Source organism: Chelonoidis abingdonii, chromosome 13 (genome assembly GCF_003597395.2).
Source record: "Chelonoidis abingdonii isolate Lonesome George chromosome 13, CheloAbing_2.0, whole genome shotgun sequence".
NCBI lineage: Eukaryota > Metazoa > Chordata > Testudines > Testudinidae > Chelonoidis > Chelonoidis abingdonii.
The window spans coordinates 15,929,771-15,951,778 of record NC_133781.1 but is presented as its reverse complement, the minus strand read 5'-3'; the positions used below and the strand labels follow the sequence as shown (position 1 = coordinate 15,951,778).

The following is a 22,008-nucleotide window of genomic DNA, read 5'->3' as shown; positions in this document are numbered from 1 at the left end:
GTGCTTTTGCTAAATGGGTTTGATAGCTGGTTAGTGAGAGGTGATCGGCACCGCTGTGCTGCCTCTCTGATAAATCTCACTCTTTCTATACGGCAAAGAGCCATGCTCTTATTAACAATGCAGAAGATCAGCAGGTCTATCTCATTGCCACAGATGCTATGAGCCCTGTGCATCAGCAGCTGAGGGCCTCTGTGGATGAAACTTCAATAGACAAGGAGATGGATTCTGATTTCACTTACAGCAGTGTAAAACAGGAGCAGTCCCAGTGACCTCACTGATGTGAGGGAGGCAGAGTTGGACTCCATGCCATTTCTGCTCCAAGCTTTAAATATCCCCAGGCACTTTTCATCAGAGTAGGGGTTTGCCCTCCCATCTGTTGTGCTGCCTGGTGGTTTTTGGGTTGACTCCTGTCTTTCACCCCAGAGGTGGCTGCATTTTAGAGGTGCTTGCTGTTGGTAGTTTGTGAAGCAGTTTAAGATAAAGGGTACTCTATTAATGTGAGATTTACTGTTGCTATTAAAATTTAGGAGTTCACTGATAGGGATGGGGGCTCAGTTGTCTTGGTAAAAGATGCCAGGGGTTGAGATTTCAAAATATAGGTCTTCAGCCAAGGAAACATTGAAATCTCTGGAACGAAGAAGTTACAAGAGCCAGCATAACTGCTGGCTCAGCCCTACCAACATAATCACTCCTTAACAAAAGGCAACTGATGCCATCCAATGGCTACCACTAGATGGTGCCCAATCCACAATTTAACAGGAAGGTTTTCGCCAATCCCAGCTGGAACAGTGCAGCCTTCTCTGGTGGAAACAATGCAGTGCCTGCTCGGATTAAAGCAAGAGGCTGGGTACCTAGGATTGTGCAAGGGAGCTCCCAGGATCAGATGGAGCTGGCTCTGATATCACATCTGTGGACACAGAGGATTGGGAACACCATCTGAATCCAGAACAGTGCAGACTTTTGACTTGGGAAGCCTTCCCAGAGGACAGCAACTAGCTGGAGGTGCTGAATGCTGGTTTGTGTGTGTAGGGGGAGGTGGTGGTGGTGTGAGGGTCTGGCATTTGACTCCAATTAAGGTGAAATCTGGAGAGAACAGGAAGAAGAGCAAAAAGTGGATGTGATGAAGGAGTCAGGGTGTCTCCCAGCTGCTCTATCTGCTGTGGGGAGAGACGGATGGACAGAAGTGCTGCTGTTTGCGACAACCTGCCTCCAAAATGTGAATAAGAAAATCCTGCAACAGAACCTGGTTCAGTCGTGCTTGCTCTGTTAAGATCTATTTCATTCAGAGCAGACAAACGTTCACCAGCGTTGCTCCATTGGAAGAGAAGTAGATTACCTGGAGCAGAAGAGCTAAAACCCCTCTCGATGAAGTTAGATTGGTTTGGGGTGCTTTCTCCACTCTGTATACAAATCGTCCTACTCATGGGCACTGTGTAACTACAGCGTATGGCTGGCTAAAGTGTCGGGTTGCCTCCTTTTTATTTCTTATATAAGTTTGAACAATGATCACAGTCAATTCAGATGGAAAAATAATGATCAGAAGATGTCTTGTCACCTTGAGACCTTTTAGGTAAAGTTCTTTTTATTGCTCTATTTACCTTTGTCCCTCCCTCCCCCTGGCCTTTGCACCCCATCTTGCTGTTCAGCTTCAGGGAGCTGAAACTGAATAATTCATCTAAATAAATTTCCTAGCACTCACTGTCTTCCAGGGGAATCAATCCCAGATTGAAATGTCAAGAATCAAAGCAAGTTTGCCTTTAAGTCAGCTTGATGGGAGCTGATGTGTGGTTCTTGCATACTGTACCTGGCCTGCTAATTCATTTGTTATGCCAATATCAGCTGGGTATTAGTTACAGGTTTTTAATACCTTTCTTGGTGATATTTGCACCCCCTGGGGAATCGATGCATTCAAATTAAAAGCCAGGTTTGGCTGTCAGTGACACTGGTTTGAATCCAATAATGTTAATGTGGTTGCTCCGGATTCAAACTTTAACCAAGAGCAGAATCTCATCCAAAGTCAGACCTTCCAAGCTCCCCTTCCCACCTGAATTTATGCATTTCTACTTACTGATCTCCTCCCCCCCAACAACTACAAAGTTTTTTGATTCCAGGACTATTGATTTGCATAAACTCCTTGCTGTACGTCTTTGTGTGTGTGTGGACTGTCCATTAACATGCAAAGTCTTCTCTAATGCTTGTGTGCTTTCTTTAAAACTGATTTGAGGAGTCATGCTTTGTGCACATCCAGCCTCCAAAGGGCATTGTTTGTTTGTGTCTTATGGGTGAGGAATTAAAAATATAAAGGTTAGATCTGAATCAAAACAAACCCATCACAGTGCTTTCTGATGGTCCAAAGAACACAAAAGCATTCAAAGTGGATTTCACGAACCAGGATGCTGGGTTTTAAACTTGACCAAAGGAAATGGGGTTTGGGGGGGATGGAAGGGAGGGTCGAGTTATCTTTTCTCATGTGGGATAGCTTTTGAGAATTATTGCTGCTGAAATTTCATCTGTCTAAAGAGTTTATCTGCCTCCACGTACCACCATTGTATCTGAGCACTTCACGGTCTTTTAATGTAGTTATCCTGCAAACACCTCTCAGAGGTATGGGAGTGTGATTATCCCCATTATACAGATGAGGAACTGAGACACAAAGGAGGCTAAGTGCCTTGCTCAAGGCCATACAGGGAGTCTGTGGCAGAGTAAGAACTGAACACAGGTTCCCCAACTCCTAGGTTAGTGCTCCAGTCACTGGACTGCCCACTTTCTTGGACCATCCAGGCAAACAGGTGGGACAGGTAGCTCTGCTAGGACTTGGGAGTGGGTCAGCAAGGGGATGGTACCTCCCTGTTGGCTTGGTAGGGATTTTGTCTCCAATCTGATGGCAGGCAGGTTGGGGGGATAGCAAATGGGTAGAAGGGGCACGCCCGTGAGGTTGTGCTGTAGGCTGTTGCTTTTGGATAGCAGAGCTTGCCTCCTGGAAGGAGGATAGAAGAGAAGGGAGAGGTGCCTAACCACAGTTGGGCTGCATGTTGAAGAGGGGGTGGGAAAAATTCCCATATCGCTCATCCTCATTTCGCTGCTGTGAGCCAATCCTGCCCTTGGTGAAGTCCAGGGCAAAACTCTGATTGACTTAACAGGTGCAACACTCATGGATAAAGCAGAGGTGGCTCGGGGCACACCCTGAACTGGCAGGGAGGGGGCTATAGGAAAGCAGTTACTCTGTAGCAATTCACCAACTGTGCCAATTGTGTCAAACACTATACGCAGCCGTCATCTAGAGCTGTCGCTTTTGCTCCTGTTGAATGACACTCTGCTTAATAGAACAGCAGCGCCCAAGGCGTTGTGTTGGGCTCGGCGACTGCCTTCAGCGGGGGACAGGGCCAGCGCCACTTTGAGAGGGGCTGTTCAATCACTTCCAAAAATATGTTTGTTAAACAGTAAGATGAAATTAGTGGAAGGGGCTCCCCCTCTGGGAGCAGGAAAATCTCATTTCTAGCAGTATCTTGGGAATAAGGCTTGAAGTAGGAGTAACAGCAATGAGTCATAGCACACTGGGCAAATCTGATTCAAATTAGGCCTGAGACTGGAATAGGAGGGGAAATGTATGTGGGGATTTGGGGATGGGGCCAGGTGACCAATTTCGGGGCTTGGTCTTGCTAAGAGACTCAGGTATCTGGACAGTGTTCTCAGTACACTAGGGCCTGATTCTATACTTACACTGGTGTAAATTGGGAGCAAATGAAATCAGTAGAGTTATGCAGCTGTTAAACTAGTGTGAGACTTGTATCAGGCTTTTCTAAGAGATGTTTTTTCCTTGAGATTTTATATCACAGGAAAATAGATGTGATTGACTGTGGCTAAAGCACCTCAGGGGGTGTTCCCCCCCCAGTAATTTAGACAAATCGGTGGCAAGGATTCTCCCTGGTTTAACTCATCGGTACTGGTGTTTGGTGGGAATATTTTGAAGCATCGGAATCGAAAGGCTAAAAACACCAGTGTGGTAGGACTGAGGTGGTGAGGGAAGCCCAACCTGCAGCACCTGCTTATTTTCTAGGTCTAAGCCCTGCCCCCCAGCTTTGCTGATGCTCTTCACTCCCTGCTAGTGTAGGCCTTGAGCATCCCACAGATCAACTAAAGCTGTCATGATCTGCAGCTTTTCTCCTATTCTAGCTCTACTTCTCCCTACCTCCACCAATTTACCAGCGCACTTCAGTCCTCACCTGAGGCACATCCTGTTGTTTGAACTCTGCCCTTACAGATCCCGAGCCACCATTTCATGTAGTGACCATGTGGTGAGACTTGCATATGCTCTTAGGCCTTGTCTTGACTGCAGCTTTAGCTCGAGGTATGATTCAAGTGCTCCCTTAATCCGATTCCTGTCCGCACACGAGTCTCTAGCTCAAGTGGTGCTTTAATCTCAAGGTACTGGGGGTGTGGGTTGACACTTGAGAGCTGTTGATGCTCACACTACTAATGCAGTGGGGATGTAGCTAATGTGCTGCAAATCCAAACATCTGTGTGGATTCTCTCACGTGAGCTAGACTAACTCAAGAGCAGCTGGCTGCTCTTATCCACACTTAAGTTAGCGCTGCAGTGTAGGCAAATCGTTGGAATCTAGACATGCCTCCCCCCAGCTTTGTGTAGTAATGTGGCTGGTCTGCAGTTCATAGTGGTCACCTAAATCTATTGAGACCGCATGTCAGCTGGCATTTGATCAGCTTATCTCCACTCAAGTCAATGGGCTGGATCCACATGGGTGCAAATCAGCATAGCATCAGTGAAGTTGCCAGGCACCAACTGGAGCTTTGGCCCATTGAAATCAAAGTGGCGCTTGGCTGAATTCATTAATCATCCTCCGGATAAGCTTAGTATGGTGAGGGAAAAGTCCCAAATCTGTGAGCGTACCCTGGGAATAGAGAAGAGTTGCTGATTGCTTGCACTCTGTAAACATAGCAGGAGGAGATAAAATAATGGAGAAGAGAATTTCTTTATAGAAACTTGTGTGAATGGCTCACTTCTAATGTGTCTGACTTCAAAATCAAGGATACCTCAGTGAGTGATTCTACCCAGCAGTACCCGATGGAGCCAAAAGTTAATCACGAGTCAGCTATAACGCCTTACCCCAGCCATCTCTATACTTCTCTTTGGGGAACTAAAGAGGAGTGCTGTGAAAGCTTGTAAGTAGAAAAGCCATTTCTTTCCTTAGAACCTTAGGGTTTGTCTACATTACCCACTGGATCGGCGGGCAGCGATTGATCCAGCGGGCATCGATTTATTGCATCTAGTTTAGATGCGATAAATTGACCCCTGAGCACTCTCCCATCGACTCCTGTACTCCAGCGCCGCGAGAGGCGCAGGCAGAGTCGACAGGGGAGCTGCAGCAGTTGACTCACTGCGCTGAAGACACCGTGGTAAGTTGATCTAAGTACGTCAACTTCAGCTATTATTATTCACGTAGCTGAAGTTGTGTAACTTAGACCGATTCCGCCCCCACCCAGTGTAGACCAGGGCTAAGAATGCATTGTTCCCTTGGAGGTTTAATGATGCTGCTTAGCATTTTGCTGGCTGGTGACCCAGTGTGAGAGGCCTCTGGTGTTTCAGGACCATGGAAAGCTCATGGTTCCAAAGGATGCTGCAGTCTTTTCCTGCATGCATTTCCAGATACCAAATGATATGTAGAACATCAGAATACAAGTCCCCAGGGCCAGATTTTGCTCTGTTATAATTGTGTGAATCCTCAATAACTCTATTTAAAAACTATGCCGCTATTCCAAACTGACAGTAAATAAACTGGGCAGAACTTGGCACTCTCCTCCTGGACATAGTCCTAAAGCAGGGGATTGTAAATACTTCAGTCCCAGGGTAGAATTCTAGGTAGAATTGTCACCAGAACCTTGTAAAATCAAAGCATCCTGAATTAAATTAATATGTGGTGACAGTCCACATGATGAACAGCCAGCTCGGAATGTAGATGCTACATGGTCATCAACTCTACGTTCAACAACGGGTGAAGTTAATGGACTAGTTTTGGAAACGGGCCTGGATGCAGCTCTCATTTACTGTGGAAGTCCACTGATTTCAATGGAGATAATTCTGACTGACACCAGTGTGAGGTTCAGTCAGGCCCCTGGTATCTTTTGGCCACTTCCCCAATACTAGGCGCCAGCACAAAGAACTGCAGTCCAAACTTCCATGGAGATGAGTGATTGAACGGAGAGCCTCCCCCGGCCCCACTTTCCTCCCCATAAGAAGGGGAAAAAATCAGAACAAAATAAGAGAGAGCCTACAAATTAAGGGTAACCCCCCACCAAATCTCCTTCCTCCTAGAAGAAATCCCACCGCGCTAAATGCTGTTTCTCTCCCAAGTAACCGACTTAGGATTTGACCTGGTGCATCTTTTCAAGTATGTAAAATCTTGAGTTTCCTCCCCTTCCTCTGCAATCCATTTGAAATTGTGAAGCTTTTCCTTCTAATGAGATGCTAGAACGCATGGACCCTTTGAATTTTTTTCTTCAGTAATTGTAGGGGTGGGGGTTCCCTTCTTTCTTTTCCCCCATGATCTAAATTGTTAATTAAATGCGGAGTTTAACCATCGCTTCTTGCCAGATCATAATTATGAAAATTAAAATGCATAAACAAGGCCTTGCATAATGATGAAGACATTATCAATAGAAAGGATTTGTACAGTGCTCATCAACACCTCTTAGCAGGAGTGCTGGATGGCTAAGGTCTTGGGAATAGAATGTGAAGCCTTTCACCTCTAGTTTATTAGCTCAAATTGTATTGGCTGGACAGATTCCCCTAGGGAGGAGAAAGAAAGAAAATAACAGTGGACGACTGTGCAAAATGGGACAAAAGGACAGCCAATGAAATTACAAGGCAATATATTTAAGAGTGATCATATGTAACACATAATCATCCTGTGGAACTCACTGCTACAAGATATCACTGAGGCCACGCACTAGGATTCAATAGAGGATAGATAATAATGAGAGCATCCACAGGGTCATTAAAGGCAAAATATCTACAACGGATATCAACCCTCATGCTTCAGGGCATAAGCCAACCACAAAAAGCTCTATTGACAAAGAGATTTAAATGCCTCACTGCCACTTTAGGTGCCTAGGTCCAAAATTTAGATCCTCAGAACCCCCACTTGGCTACTAGCTAACCCAGTAGGCACCTATGTTCTGTTGGTGCTTTTGTTTCTGCCAGTAAAGTCCCCTAGGCACCAAAATTTCTGCTGGGTGGCATACACAAAGCCACCTAAGTCTTGACAGCAATGAGCTGCTCAGTGCCTAGTGCACCTCTAAGCCTGGCCAGCTGCTGGACTAGATGGACCATTGGTCTGATCTGGCTTGGTATTTCCTATGTTACTAAAACAGATCAACACTGGTGACTTGGCCAACCGCTTTTGAATGGCCAAGAGGACCAGGATTAAGAATCAATTGCTGAGGGTTAGAGGTCAGGTACATGGCATGATTGCCCATTCCACCTCTAAATGCTCCCCCTCCTTTTTTCCCCCTCATACAGAATTTTTAGTAAAAAAAAGTCAGTGCAAGTGAGCTCTTGAAGGGGGTGTTGGGTGGAAGTGGTTTTGCTGAGAATCAGACCATAGGACATGTGGGCCTGTCAGTGAAGAGACCCATATCTTACTAGTAATTGGTGGGACAACCTGTTTAGCAGAAAAGCCATTACTGAATGTGTCTCACATTATCTTTTCTTTTTCTCCTCCCTCAGGATATTTGTGTTGGGCATTGGATTTTTCACCCTGTGCTTCTTAATGACGTCTTTGGGAGGCCAGTTTTCAGCCAAAAGACTGGGAGACTCTCCCTTCACCATCAGAACCGAAGGTAACTGGCATTTTAACTGTTTTGAAAACTATTTTAAAAGAGGAGAACTTGTACTGGTTTTTGCTCCTTGTGACTAGTAGGGGAATAAATCCTTCTTCTGGGATAATGAGTCTAGGGAAGTGGTAGTGCACTAGTCAATGCCTGTCTGTTGCTGCTTCCTGCTGGAGTGTGACAGACCTACCCATGTCTAATAGCTCCCTCTACTAGCTCACTGGGTAGGGGCCTGTGTTTCTAGAGCCACAGACCTTGAATTGGTTGAAATGGTAAGTGTATGGGCTGCTTGACTATTTCCATTCAACTCTTTGTCATTACATGCTCCATAAACAAGGAGGACAGAAAGGGAGGAAATCAGATGGAGACTGACATTTTCACAAAGCCTTCTCGAGAACATGACAAAGTGTATGGAGGGGAATGTAAACCATGAATCTCTAGCAGTGTTTGGTGCAACATTTTAATGGCACCTGGTGTATAGAGAACCTGGGTGATCTGAATGCAAGGGGCTAGATTCTCAGTTGATATATGCTGGTGTAGCTCCATTGACTGTGCCAGCTTATAGCACCAGAGGTTCTGGCTCAGGACTGTGTAAGGCTTTGTGGTTGTAGACAGGTTTGGTCTCCAGGGAGTGGAAGTGTGGCGAGTGACGTTTTTGCCATTTTATTTTATTTTTTGTCTCAAAAGGAGACACTATGATGGGAAACTAGGGGATCAACTGTGTGTGTGTTACATGTTAATACCCATAAAACTACTCTATCGAGGATGGAGAGGGAATAGGCAAAGGGTTCTGATTCTAATGGAGAAGCTCATTGGGAGAAATGTTTCACAAGGGCAGGTCCTAGGATTGAAGGGATGTAACCCATTTCCTTCTTTTCCTCACCCTTGTGTATTTCTGACACCTCCAATCTCTGGTTGCCTCCACCCCCCTACCCAGGCCATGTAGGGATCCTGCTCATCTGTTTGTGGAGTGAGTTCTTGTTGCACCTGCTCACCTCCCATAATTGACTGAGGGGTCAGGAGATGGGGCTGCAGCACAGCAGAAATGTTGGAGGGTGGAGAGAGAATTGGGTGCCGGATGGGACAGCTGATGGGGAGCTGAAGATGGTGCATGTCGTTAGTGCTGGTGCTGCAGAGTTGTTAATGCTGTTATTCTTGGAGCTCCAGTGTTAGCCGCACCAGCAAAGTGCGCAGCACACTCTGATTCAGCAGACCTCGGTGCTGTTCAGAAAGAAAGCCCAGAGGCTCGGATTGGTGACGAAGGTTCTCGGCCAGGTTTATTGTCCACAAAGCACGTTACTAGAGCCCTGTTGAGTAGCCTACAGGGGCACTAACACATGTGCCTGGTACAAGATAAGGGCTCAGTCAGCAAACAGGATGCTGTCCCCTCAGCCAATGTATGCCCCTCCCATGACTTCTCCTTTTATACATTGATACAAATAAGTGACATATTATGCTCCATGTTGTTTGTTATCACCCTGATATGAAGTGATACCTATCTCATAGAACTGGAAGGGACCCCAAAAGGTCATTGAGTCCAGCCCCCTGCCTTTACTAGCAGGACCAAGAACACCTCTACCTCAATATAACGCTGTCCTCCGGAGCCAAAAAATCTTAACACGTTATAGGTGAAACTGTGTTACATTGAACTCACTTTGATCCACCAGAGTGTGCAGTCCTGCCCCCCTAAAGCGCTGCTTTACCACGTTATATCCGAATTTGTGTTATATCAGGTCGTGTTATTGAGGTAGAGGTGTACTGATTTTGCCCCATATCCCTAAGTGGCCCCCTCAAGGATTGAACTCACAACCCTGGGTTTAGCAGGCCAATGCTGAAACCACTGTACCTGCTAGTTCAAATGAAACCTCCTCATCCATTATCCTGTCATCCCTTTCTTATCTTACAAGGGGTTGATGTGTTCCTGTATAATCTCATGGGAATCTGTGTGTGTGATTATTTAAGAACTCTGGGTGTTTTTGTATCATCCTCTCTGGTTAGATGCACTCACTTGTTTAGCCAATACCTGGTGTTACTCTACTGACATGGCCTACTTTGCTTCATACTGTTAGTTTATGCCTAGGGCTCCAGCCAGGCCTACAAGCACTATCCAGTGGGATAAGTGTGTGGTGGGGGTACTATGTAGCCGTGCAGGCCAAAAGCTGCCACACTCCAGTAGCCTTGAACCACTAAAATCTATTGGTGACATCAGTGGGTGGTTTGCTACAGTAAAGAGTGTAGCAGTAGTTTCAGACAGAGGACAGGTGGGCAGACAGTGCTAGCCGATATGATACATGTTGTCATCCGTGTGAAAGAGCCAATTGGCATTTCCTAAGTAGAAATATTCTGCCCTCATGATCACTGATCAACTAATGGGAGTTTGTTCTGACAGTGTGCGCAGGGTTGCCAGATGTCTGGTTTTTGACCAGAATGGCCGGTCGAAAAGAGATCCTGGCGCTGTGCAGACTAGGCCGTTAAAAGTCCGGTTGGCGGCATAATGGTGGCCCGGGGCTAAGGCAGGCTCCCTGCCTGTGCTGGCTCCCTGCTGCCTCTGGAAGTGGCCGCCAGGTCCCTGCGGCTTGTAGGTGCTGGGGCAGCCAGGGAAGCTCCATGCGCTGCCCCCGCCCCCAGCACCAGCTCTGCAGCTCTCCTTGGCGGGGCAGGGATGTTTGGTTTTGTGTGATTTAGAAAGCTGGCAAACCTATCCGTATGTTGTATTTGAGTGTTGTCACCCAGTACTATTTGCTGAATGGAGTTTCTGCCAGACCTTTCTGAAGTCCAAATTTTTCTGAAGTCCAAAGAATGCTCCAGCTTGCTCATGTCATTGAATTTAGCTCTGGATAAAAAACAGCTGCTTGTTTGTTTTGTTCCAATTTATCTCTGGACAGTTAAGTACTTTGGGTACAAATTAAATAGCAGGGAAAGGAGAACTTTTCAAGAGAAGTGGCCCAATCCAGAGCCTGGGATAGCCAACGTACATTTGGTCAGGCCAGAAGACAGTCCCAGAGCAAAGGAAAGACACCCCCCTCACACACACTCATGCTCTCTCCCAGCTGTGGTGATAAACACATCACCCCTTGATTAATTGAGTGAGGGGACCTCCGACTAAAATCCCCCATTTCAGTCAGAAATCTAAGTGATGAGGGATAGAGGGAGAGGTAGCAGAACCTGGACTAAATGCAGCCTGAGGCCTGCCTCGCTTGCAGAAGCCCCTGAGGCAGAAAGTCAGTGTGGGGAGGAGAAGTGGGACTTGGCCATGGCCTCTCCTCTGCACAACCCTGGGCTGGGAAGTGGGCGTGGCTAGGGTATCCCTGTACTAATCAAAGTGCACCTTCTCCCCCTCAAAAAATCAAGGCTCCTGGGCCAGATCCCCAGCTGGTGTAAATCAGAGTCATGCTCTCAAAGTCAGTGATCTACAGCTGAGAAGCTGGTCCCCTGGTGAAATCTAAATCTGCCACCATACACCAGAAAACAGTGCAGGAGGGAGGGAGGCAGCAGTACCACAGACTGCGCTCCCCTGCCTTGAGCCCCCCACTAGGTCATCTGTGGATTAGCAGGTTCAGGGATGCATCATTTACATCACTTTACACCGTCTGGGCTGAATTTGGCCCATTGCCTCTGCTGTGCTGAGATTCACTGTGTCTTTTCCCTCTAAGCATTTCCAGCATTTGAATCATCATGTGCTGAAGCCAAGCAAGAAAGAAAACACAAATAATATCCCTTTCCCTTTGTCTGCTGTGTAAAATGACACAACAACGCTTCCTCCCTGGGAGAGCTGATTAAAGTGGCGTTCTGCATGCCAGCCCAGCTAGGGGTGAGAAGAGTCTCCCCTGGGGATGAAGTTGCTAAGGTGAGATGGATTAAATCTCCTCCAGAGCTCCTTGTACTCCCTCCAGGATTAAATCCGCCTCTTGGGTCAATTGAAGAGGTAGTCCTGTTAGTTGCATTTGTATGGAGGGGCTAGGGAGATGGGTTCCAAAACGCTGCCGGTGCTGGTAAACTGCTTAGTTGGCTTCAAAAGAGATTAACATGTAATGCTGCCTTTGGCGCTTGTCTTGGTTTTCTCCCTGACAGAATACAAAGGAGTTTTTGTTTCTCCCCACTCCTTTCATAATTGTTGCTATCATGAACTCCGTTAAGTCTGTTCTCCCAGGGATTAGTGTTTACTTGGCTGGTGGTAGCCGGAGCAATAGAATGCTGGGAGATCAACGCCTTCTCCTTCTGTGTTGCACATTTCACTGAAGTCAAGTTGTCTCCCTTTAGAGACAGACCCACGTTTCCCGCAGGTGGGTGTGAGCATGTCGTGTGGTCACTAGCCATGTAGTTGCCTTTGTAACAATAACCTCTGGAGTCAGAGTACACTGACTCTCATCACATGATGGCAGCTGCTGCGTGTCTGATTTTTTTCCCCAGCAAGACTTCTCTTCCAAGCACCTTAATCCATTTGGGATGCAACTTCCAGGCAAAGTAGCAAAAGGTGTTATATTCAAACACAGGCAAATTCTAACAGGGTCCCTCATTCAACAGATTGGCAGCCTCAGCCATTCCAGCTTAGTCTGATCACCAGCTGCCTGGACTCTTGGGTCAGCACCTTAGTCACAATAAGGCTTCTTTGTGCCACTCTAACAGCTAACCTGAGGGTCTGTTTACATGGAGGAAAAAGGTGTGGTCTTAATATGGGTTAAAATCACAGTGAAGATATGGCAGCTCAGGTTAGCAACTAGAATGCAATCCCTGGTTCCCCTATAGGCTTGAACCAAGCTGCTAACCCAAGTTAAAAGCAGAGTTGCTGTGTCTTCACAGCTATTTTAACGTGAGTTAGTTAACGGTGTCAGCTAAGGAAAGTTAAAAATACGCCTTCTTTTGCAGTGTGGACACACCCTAAGTTGCTAGCTAAGGATTTTTCTCTGTAGCCCTGGAGTATCCAGCCCCTGGAGGCTGCTGCAGGTGTTTGTAAATTAAAGCAACCTTCAAACTCTGAACTGACTCCCTGCAGCCCTGGGGTTGGAGAAGTGCAGAGGTGATGTGAAGTGTCCCCCATCCTACAACTAGCACAGCTGAAAACAAGTCGGTTCGTCGGTAAAGGAAATTCAGCCCTGGGCAGCTGGCCATGTACCACTTAAGTCTCCCATAGCTCCTTGAGTGGCTGTAATTGGCTTAGTGACTGTAAGGATCTGATCACTGCTTCATCTTCAGGATGAGAGAAACTCAAGTCCACCCGTTTCTTCCTTCCCTTTCTGCAACACACCTTAAGCCATGGAGTTTGTTCTCTGGGCCAAATTCTATTCTTGGTTACATCAGTGTAGAACCATAGGGCCATCCTAGACTTGAGTGAATTGACCTCCAATTTATACCATTAAACCTGGGAGAAGAATTTGGTATAATAAATTCAACCGGCCCACTGCCGGACCATTTCCTAGGAGCCCATGGCACAGCCCTTCTCTGGAGTGGGTCATTTCAAAGATTCTAGCAGATGAAGTGAGGGAAAATGTGCAGTCATGAGCCTTGATCCTCCTCTTGCTAGCTCCATTTTTGCACTGGTGTTAACTCTCTGGATTTCAGTAGAGTTAATCTTGAGTTACACTTGTGCTGGATGTCACAGAGTCACTGGAGCGATGCTCTGGAATGGCTCTGTATGAAGCCAGTCAGGACTTTGGGGGAGCCTCCTGTCTCTGAGCACACTGTCCCCAGGGCAAGAAGCTTACACTGCTTTGGCCTTCCTGGGTCTGACCTTGGAGCATTCAGCATCCCCCTCCACACCATGCACTTCCCTCAGTGAGTCCACCTGGGCAGGACTCCTGGGAAAGCCAGAGGGCCCTGCACCCCAACTCCGCAGTCAGCAGTGACTCTCAGCCAGCGTTGTTGTAAAACAGAAGGTTTATTAGTCAACAGGTACACAGTGTAGAGCAGAGCTTGTTAGCACAGAAACCAGCAACTTTCAGCAAAGTCTGTCCTGGAGGAACCCCAGGCCAGACGCCCTGGACTCCCCGCTCTCCAAGTCCCAGAGAGGAGACTGCCCTGGACCCTGCTGCCTGGCCTCCGCAACACCCCTTGCTCCTCCTCTGGTCTTTGTCCTGCTTCCTGGCAAAGTATCACCTGGTCGCCTCCCCCTCCTGGGTCTCAGGTTAGGATGGGCATCAGCCATACCTTACGAGCAGGCAGCTGGGCAGCTTCACCTGCTCTGAGGGCTTCAGCAAAAGTCACTGTGTAGGCTTTGGTGCAGCAGACAGGGAAACTGATATACACACAGTATTAGTATAGGACAGTAAGATTCACATGCAACATAACAAGGTGAAAAACTTCACTTCATCATACTGGGTCAGCATCAAACCCTGGGGCTTAAGTGATGAATCTTCCATGGGCTCTTTGTATAGGGACAAACTTCACCCACAATCTGTTGGGTGGCTTGTATTGTACTGGTCCAGTTTTCTTGTAGCTGCAGGTAGGAAGAGATGAAGATTTGCTCCCCTTTCCTGTATCTGGGAGAAGCAGTGAATGTTGACTCTGATGGAAATAGTCAATTGTTATCCACTTAGTGGTCTTAGTTCTGTAGATCTGTCTAGGACAGTTACCACCTAATTAAAAAGCTCAGTAAAGAATTCAACATAAAGTTTTTCTTCACTGGTTGAGACTTGCCTTTGGTTTTCTCCATCGGTTGTAGAGCTCCTGGAGGAACTGCAGATCAGAAATGAGTGTTCCTGCTGGCTCAAATTAACATTAACTTTTCCTGCAGCTTTCAGATGGGTGATAGTGGAGAAAGAACTACTTGAAAGGAACTCAAAGACCCAGGGCTAAATGTTTTTTTTTCATAGATTCTAGGACTGGAAGGGACCTCAAGAGGTCATCGAGTCCAGTTCCCTGCCCTCATGGCAGGACCAAATACTGTCTAGACCATCCCTGATGGACATTTATCTAACCTACTCTTAAATGTCTCCAGAGATGGAGATTTCACAACCTCCCTGGCAATTTATTCCAGTGTTTCACCAGCCTGACAGTCAGGAACTTTTTCCCTAATGTCCAGCCTAAACTTCCCTTGCTGCAGTTTAAGCCCATTGCTTCTTGTTCTATCCTTAGAGGCTAGGATGAACAAGTTTTCTCCCTCCTCCATATGACACCCTTTCAGATGCCTGAAAACTGCTATCATGTCCCCTCTCAGTCTTCTCTTTTCCAAACTAAACAAACCCAGTTCTTTCAGCCTTCCTTCATAGGTCATGTTCTCAAGACCTTTAATCATTCTTGTTGCTCTTCTCTGGACCCTCTCCAATTTCTCCACATCTTTCTTGAAATGCGGTGCCCAGAACTGGACACAATACTCCAGTTGAGGCCTAACCAGCGCAGAGTAGAGCGGAAGAATGACTTCTCGTGTCTTGTTTACAACACACCTGTTAATGCATCCCAGAATCACGTTTGCTTTTTTTGCAACAGTATCACACTGTTGACTCATATTTAGCTTGTGGTCCACTATGACCCCTAGATCTCTTTCTGCCATATTCCTTCCTAGACAGTCTCTTCCCATTCTGTATGTGTGAAACTGATTATTCCTTCCTAAGTGGATCACTTTGCATTTGTCTTTATTAAACTTCATCCGGTTTACCTCAGACCATTTCTCCAATTTGTCCAGATCATTTTGAATTATGACCCCCTCCTCCAAAGGAGTTGCAATCCCTCCCAGTTTGGTATTGTCTGCAAACTTAATAAATGTACTTTCTATGCCAATATATAAGTCATTGATGAAGATATTGAACAGCAGTGTAAACTCACTGAAGTCAATAGGCTTACTTTGGCTTTATGTCATATAATTTGGAGCAGAATTAAGCCCCCACCCTCTGTTGACTTCTTTCCAGTGTATTGACTGTGGATGTGGTTGTCTCCCTATTTTTCTTGTGTACAAGAAAATAGCTGTTGCAATGTGTATAGAATTTCATAAACAAAAGCTTTTTCCAGGCTATGAATAAGTCTCTTTGGTGAGGGCCTGACAGTCAGAAGTGGCCTCTGATTTTTGTACCCAGGACTTGTCAGGCACAAGTAATTCAGGGATGCATTTCATAGGGCTCAGATATTTTCTTCTATTCATGTTTTTGTACTGTGCCCATCACCATGGTACCTGATGCCTAAATAGCTAACTAGGTGACTGAGCCTGGAGATAAGGGAGCTAGGCACAGTACTGCTATGCCAACACCAACGGCTATTTGCCCTGCAAAACTCCAAGTGGGCACAAAACGCAGTAACTCAATGGGAGGCTGACCCTTTTGAAAACTGGGGCTTGATTCTGAAGCTGCTTTTGCTGGCTTTGCAACAGGGTAATTCTGCTGAGCTTGGAGTTACCCATGATTTCCACCAATGCCTGTAGGGCCCGAATCAGGTCCTGTGGTATATGACTTCTGCAGTTCATTTAGAGTTCAGAAAGAGGGCCTGTATGCTGCATGAGGAGTGATGGATTATTAAGAGCATATTTAATGTAAAGAGGGTTGACAATAACAGAAATGGATACATATCTGATTACAGTTTTATCAAGCCTCAACAGATATTCAATTAACATGCATTACAGATCCCAATGAAGTACCACTAGTTGCAACACTTGCTGTAAGCGCAAAATGATTATCTGAAGCCAAGCACATGTTGAACCAGGCCCCTAGCGTCTGATCCGGACTTCAGTGGGGTGTTTTGCCTGAGTGAGGAGTGCAGAGTAAAGTACCTGGTGCTTTTCTTCTCCATGTTTGTTCATTAAAGTTCCTGATTAAATGTTCCTTCAGAGATGCTCATTATTGATTTATAACTATTGTATTTAATTGAGCAGCATCCCCATCTCCAAATACGCTGGGGTCTGTGTTGCTTTATAAATAAAGTGACAGTTGTATGTGTTCAGGTTTGCCCATTATGTATCTAATACATGTCTGTTCAATAACAATGGCTTGATCCTACAATCCTTAATCACAGGAGTAACCCTTATTCACACAGTCATTCTCTTGGGCCCCATCCTGCAGACACATGCATGTACAGATCTCTTACTTTGTGTTCCATGAATAAATGTATTGATGTGCGTAGGTGTTTGCAATATTAGGACCACTGTAATTACCCATGTCAGTAAGGGGTGCAGGATCAGACCTCATGCTGGTTTTAAGTAAATTGTTAGGATGAAATCCTGGCCCCACTGAAGTATGAGAGAAATCCCATTGACATTAGTGAGGTCAGGATTTAACCCCAGGATTTAATTAAAATACAATACTTGCCATAGAAATCTAGGCTGAGATTTTTAAAAGCCTCCTACGTAGGATAAGCAGACAGCAACTGTGAAAAAACGGGACAGGGGTGGGAGGTAATAGATTCCTGTATAAGAAAAAGTCCCCCAAAATGGGACTGTCCCTATAAAAACAGGGCATCTGGTCTCCCTACTTCTAAAAGATTTGCACACCCAGTTCCAGCTGGGTATCTATTTCCTCAAAGCAACCGTGAAAATCGAAGCCTTATGTTAAATCATGGAGCATTACAGTAGGGCTTGGGACTGGACACTTCCTCCTCATAAAGATTGCCATCCCAGTCACACACTACCGTGCGGTGCAAGCTGAGATTCTGTGTGGGAGCTGCTGAAGGCAGAGGGAGTGCAAAGGATGAAATGAAGTAGCTGGAGGAAGTGTCAGAAAATGCTTCAGACTCATCTCAAAGCCTCCTTGGCTTCAGAGCCATCTGAACAGCAAATCAAACTTTAAACGAAGAGAGAAATGAGGAAGAAGAATGGAAGAGGAAAAATAGACTGTCACCGTCCTCCAGTTAATTCTGTTGACTTTATAATGTCATCTTGTAGGTGGTTCTTGCTAAGAACCATGAGCTTGTTCCATGTGCCAATAATCAGTCTTCAGAGGGATTCTACTCTTGATGATCTGAAGCAGCAGCAACTTCATTGCTTTTTTCTAAAAACTCCTTCTGAAATGCAAGTTACTTTCACCTAGTCCTCAGCTGTGGAATAAACACTGGGAGCTTCCTTTGTTTTGAAATGGTCACTGGGAGAATTGGTTCTGCAAACAAAAATAAGGATTAAAAAAAGAAAACCATCAAAATTTTGCATATAGATGACACTTCGGGAACGATCCTAGACATGAAAGTCTTAATTTTTTTTCCCCTCGTAACTTAAAATGTGTGAGGATTTTGTTTTTGTCCCTCCCACCCCCTGAGTCTATTTTTTGTCTTTTGTTGTCCTACCATTGGGAAAAGCTGTCTCGGGGCAGAGTTTTTGACTTAAAACAAAAAATATCATTTAATGAGGTGAGAATTGCAAGAGCTCAAACTGTTGTTGATCAGGGTAATCATTAGAATTCCATCTGCCTTCTCTGGCATCAGGACTTTGCCCTTTTGCAGGTGCTGTCTCTTGTTTTCAATTGCAAATGTATAATCAGCTGGTGGAACTTGCCGCTACAGGATGTTATCAGAGTTAAATAGTAAGTTTTAAAAAGTGATTAGATATGGATCAAAATATCATCTTTGTGACAGCATCCCTGGGGTGCAACCTGGAACTGGTGTACAGCTGAGCCCTCTGTCCCACCAGCCTGGGCTCCCTCTCACCCTGTGATGCTGTGACAAGCAGCAAACCTCTGGCAGGTACTGCACTTACACAGACATCCACAGGCAGGGACACACCCAACTGAGTTACATGGGTAAATGCTTCTCCCAGCAACTCATGAATTGACAATAGAGAGGTGCCAGCCAATTATCCCCCGCTCCCCAGCTTTGCACCTCTGGCCTATACCATCTTGCTCTGGTCAGAAGCCTGACCAGGGTAAGTTTATTACCCAATCCTCCCCTCTCGCAACGTGGAGAGGACATGCACCAGCCTTTGTACCTGAGCTGAGATTTCCCAGGCCCATCAACCTAACTACACTGTTTTAAGTAAAGTATAAAACAGATTTATTAACTACAAAAAGACAGATTTTAAGTGATTATAAGTGGTAGGCATAAAAGATCAGAGAAAGTTCCCAAAGAAAATAAAAGAAAAACACACAATCTAAATCTTAAACCTTATTATGTTTGGCAGTATTTAGATCAGCAATTTTTTCACCTCACTAGATGTTACAGTTCAGGATATACCAACTTCTTCCCTGAAGCCTGGAGCAGTCTCCTCAGATGAAATCTTTGTTTTCTCAGCATTCTAGATGCTGCCAACATAGATGGGAGAGGAGAAGGGCCAAGACATGCTGCAATTCTTCCTTATTTTATACCCTTCATCCACGTGCCTGGAAAACACTTGCCCAGACATGTCCTAGGGGCCTTTGCTGAGTCATAGTGATCGAGTAAACCCCAGTGTCTGGACTTGAGCAACTGTCATTGAATTGTAAATCCCTTGATTACAAATCCCCTGCTGATGAAATGGTCATGGAGCACCCTCCTGGGTGGGGGTCCTTTGTATGTCACTAGCAAACTTACAGCGTATTTCATAACAGCCATACAGCAAAATCTCCTAACGTTATACACACTAATGATACACATATTTGGACAGAACAACAGGTTTCAGCATATCATGACCTTTCATATGATACTTTACGTGGCATGCTTTGTATGAAATATCGCAACCATATATGAAATATGAATATGGGGGGTTGCAGGGTGCCATTCTGAAGTATGGTGTGTGTCGACCTGCAGTTGCTCTAGCTAGGTTATAATTAAAAAGGCTTTAGATACTCATACATCAGGGCACAAACTAATGACCATCAACTGAGATCTCCCTAGAGTTTAGTAGAATACTTCCCCCCACATTGCACGTGGCTCTATGTCATGGCCTGAAGCAATAAGCATTGGCCTGTGCCAGAGACACACTGTTGTAATAGACGGATCATAGGTAAGGCTACGATTTAGTCATGGGTGTTTTTAATAAAAGTCATGGACAGGTCACGGACAATAAATAAAAATGTGTTCCCTTGACCTGTCCATGACCTGTACTATAAATATCCCTGACTAATCTTAGCTGTGGGGGGAGGGACACTGCCCTGGGGGGCCCCTGGGAGAGTCGCTGCTGGCTGGGTGCTTTTGGGAGAGTCGCTGCTGGGCAGGCCCCTGGGGCCACTGCTGGGGGGAGTGCTGCTGGGGGGGACTCTGAGGGGAGCCCTGCTTTTGGAGGGCACTGCTCTGGGGCTGCCTCCTGCACCACTGCTGCTGTTCTGGCCACCTCTGGGACTGCTGCTGTTGGGGGCTGCTGAGCTGTGGCTGCTCCCACCACCCCCAGGACCGCTGCTCAGGTGGTCCCTGGGGCCGCCCGAGCAGCAGCCAGTGTGATTGTGCCTGGGGCAGTTCAAGCAATGGCCGGTGTGGCTGGCTATGGGGCTGGCTGGCTGGCTGCAGAGCTGCTCCAGCAGTGGCCAGTGTGACTGTTCCCTGGGGCGGCTGCGTGTTCGGTCACACTGGTTGCTACAGAAGTCACATGACTTTCCGCTACCTCCGGAGCCCATGACCTCTGTGACAGACATGGAGCCCTAATCATAAGTCTGTTCTAATATGGTAGTTTTAGGGCATAGGCCTGGAAGGGACCTCCTGGATCAACTCCAAGCCTCTGCTATTGCTGATAACCCTGTCATATAATCCTGTCCATAAATTTGATCAAGCTCCATCTTAAAACTAGTTAGGTTGTATGCTCCTGTTCTAATCATGTAGCTGGAATAAATGGGCCTAAAGAATCAAAGGTGTTAATGTGTCTGTGCTGCTGTCCAAGTTTAAACAGTTTTATACAAAGTTTGGACTACAGAGACTTCAGCCTGCTTAATACCATGGCAAACACATACTAGGAACTTCATGTCAAAGGGTAGAAATTTATTTATCGAAATACACAAAAAAAGAAGAGTTAGAACACAACAAAAACTATTAAAACCAAACTTGAGTGAGTTTGCAAACAAACTTAATCCAAACCTGTCAGTCTCTTTCTTATTAAAGAGGGTGAATATTGGTTAATATCTCTTATTCTGTCAAACAGCCTTTCTGGTTGGAGAAGAAAGGATTAGTTCTATTTAAGTTTGAGTTGAGAATGACAGACACTTTCCTGATTTTGACAAAACAGTATTTCCCCCATCTTTACTATCCTTTACTTAGTAAAGATGGGGGAAATACATCTTGATGTTTGGAGGATACAGGGCAGCTTGTCAGTCACAGACGGATGCATGGGGCTGGCAGGTTGGTCACTAGAGCTGTGTTCTGGACCCTGGCTCACCTCCCCAGTCAGGGACATCATCTGGTTGGTCAGGTCAGGTCTCTTTGCTTCACTGATCCTTCTCAACCAAGCAGAGCTGGCTGGGCCATCTCATCTTGTTCTTGTGCTGGTACCGTGCAGTACGGTTGATTTCAGGACAAGGTGAAAAGCAGAGAGAGAGAGGGAGAGGACAAGAGGAAGATAATGGGGAATGGAAGGAGACATATAAAGAAGGGAAAGTCAGAACAGGATCTCAGATATAGCAGGCTGGGGTCCTTGTGTGGCAATGATGGCAAGGTCTGGGTGTCCCAGTAAAAATCCTTCTGCTGCAGCCATGATGGTGGCAGAAGTTCACCCTTTCCTCCCCTCAAGTCTTTCTTCAAGGGCCCCAAAAAAGGTGAGGTGGAGTGGTCTGTCCTCTCATTTTGTCCACCAATTAGGCCTAATTTCAGAAGCACCAATTCTGCTCCCTTGATTTCCAGTCTTCCACTCCTCTTGTTTATCAATCATAGTCTTAACATAGTCCTAGAGTGATGCCAGTAGAACCTCTGTTTAAATCTCTTTGTCTCTCAAATTTTTTTGTTACACAATTTTTTATGACGGTAATCATGACCCTTTGTGAACCTTCACCCACCTTCCACCAGTTAGTCTCACAATTAAAGTAGGCCTGCTCAATTATTACAGACTCTCCACTGCTGTGGGTAGGCTGCTCCTGAACATCACTCTTCTGATGACTTAAAAACCTTCTAATTTCCAGCCTGCACTTATTCATGGCCAGGTCATACCCATTTGTTCTTGTGCCAAAATTGTCCATAACTTAAATGCTCTTCTCTCTGTCCCCCACTGTTGGCCCTCCTGATGTATTTATAGAGAGCAATGCATCCACTTTCATGTCTTTTTCTTATGGCCCCATTCAGGATAGCATCTTTATTCAGAAAAGCTCTTTCACAAATGCTGAAGTCAATGGAATGTAAGCGTGTGCTTGAAGTTAATCATCGG

General features: G+C 45.8%; 1 protein-coding gene across 1 annotated transcript in view; it reads left to right on the top strand.

Moving 5' to 3' along the window:
* Positions 1 to 819: 819 nt before the first annotated feature.
* The window catches only part of MGAT5B (alpha-1,6-mannosylglycoprotein 6-beta-N-acetylglucosaminyltransferase B), a 164,842-nt gene continuing 143,653 nt past the window's right edge, over positions 820 to 22,008 (top strand). The window contains exons 1-2 of the mRNA XM_075071713.1: positions 820 to 1,570; positions 7,744 to 7,856. Coding sequence (XP_074927814.1) covers positions 1,503 to 1,570; positions 7,744 to 7,856 — 181 coding nt within the window. The 5' untranslated portion in view covers positions 820 to 1,502. The remainder of the gene's footprint in view (positions 1,571 to 7,743; positions 7,857 to 22,008) is intronic.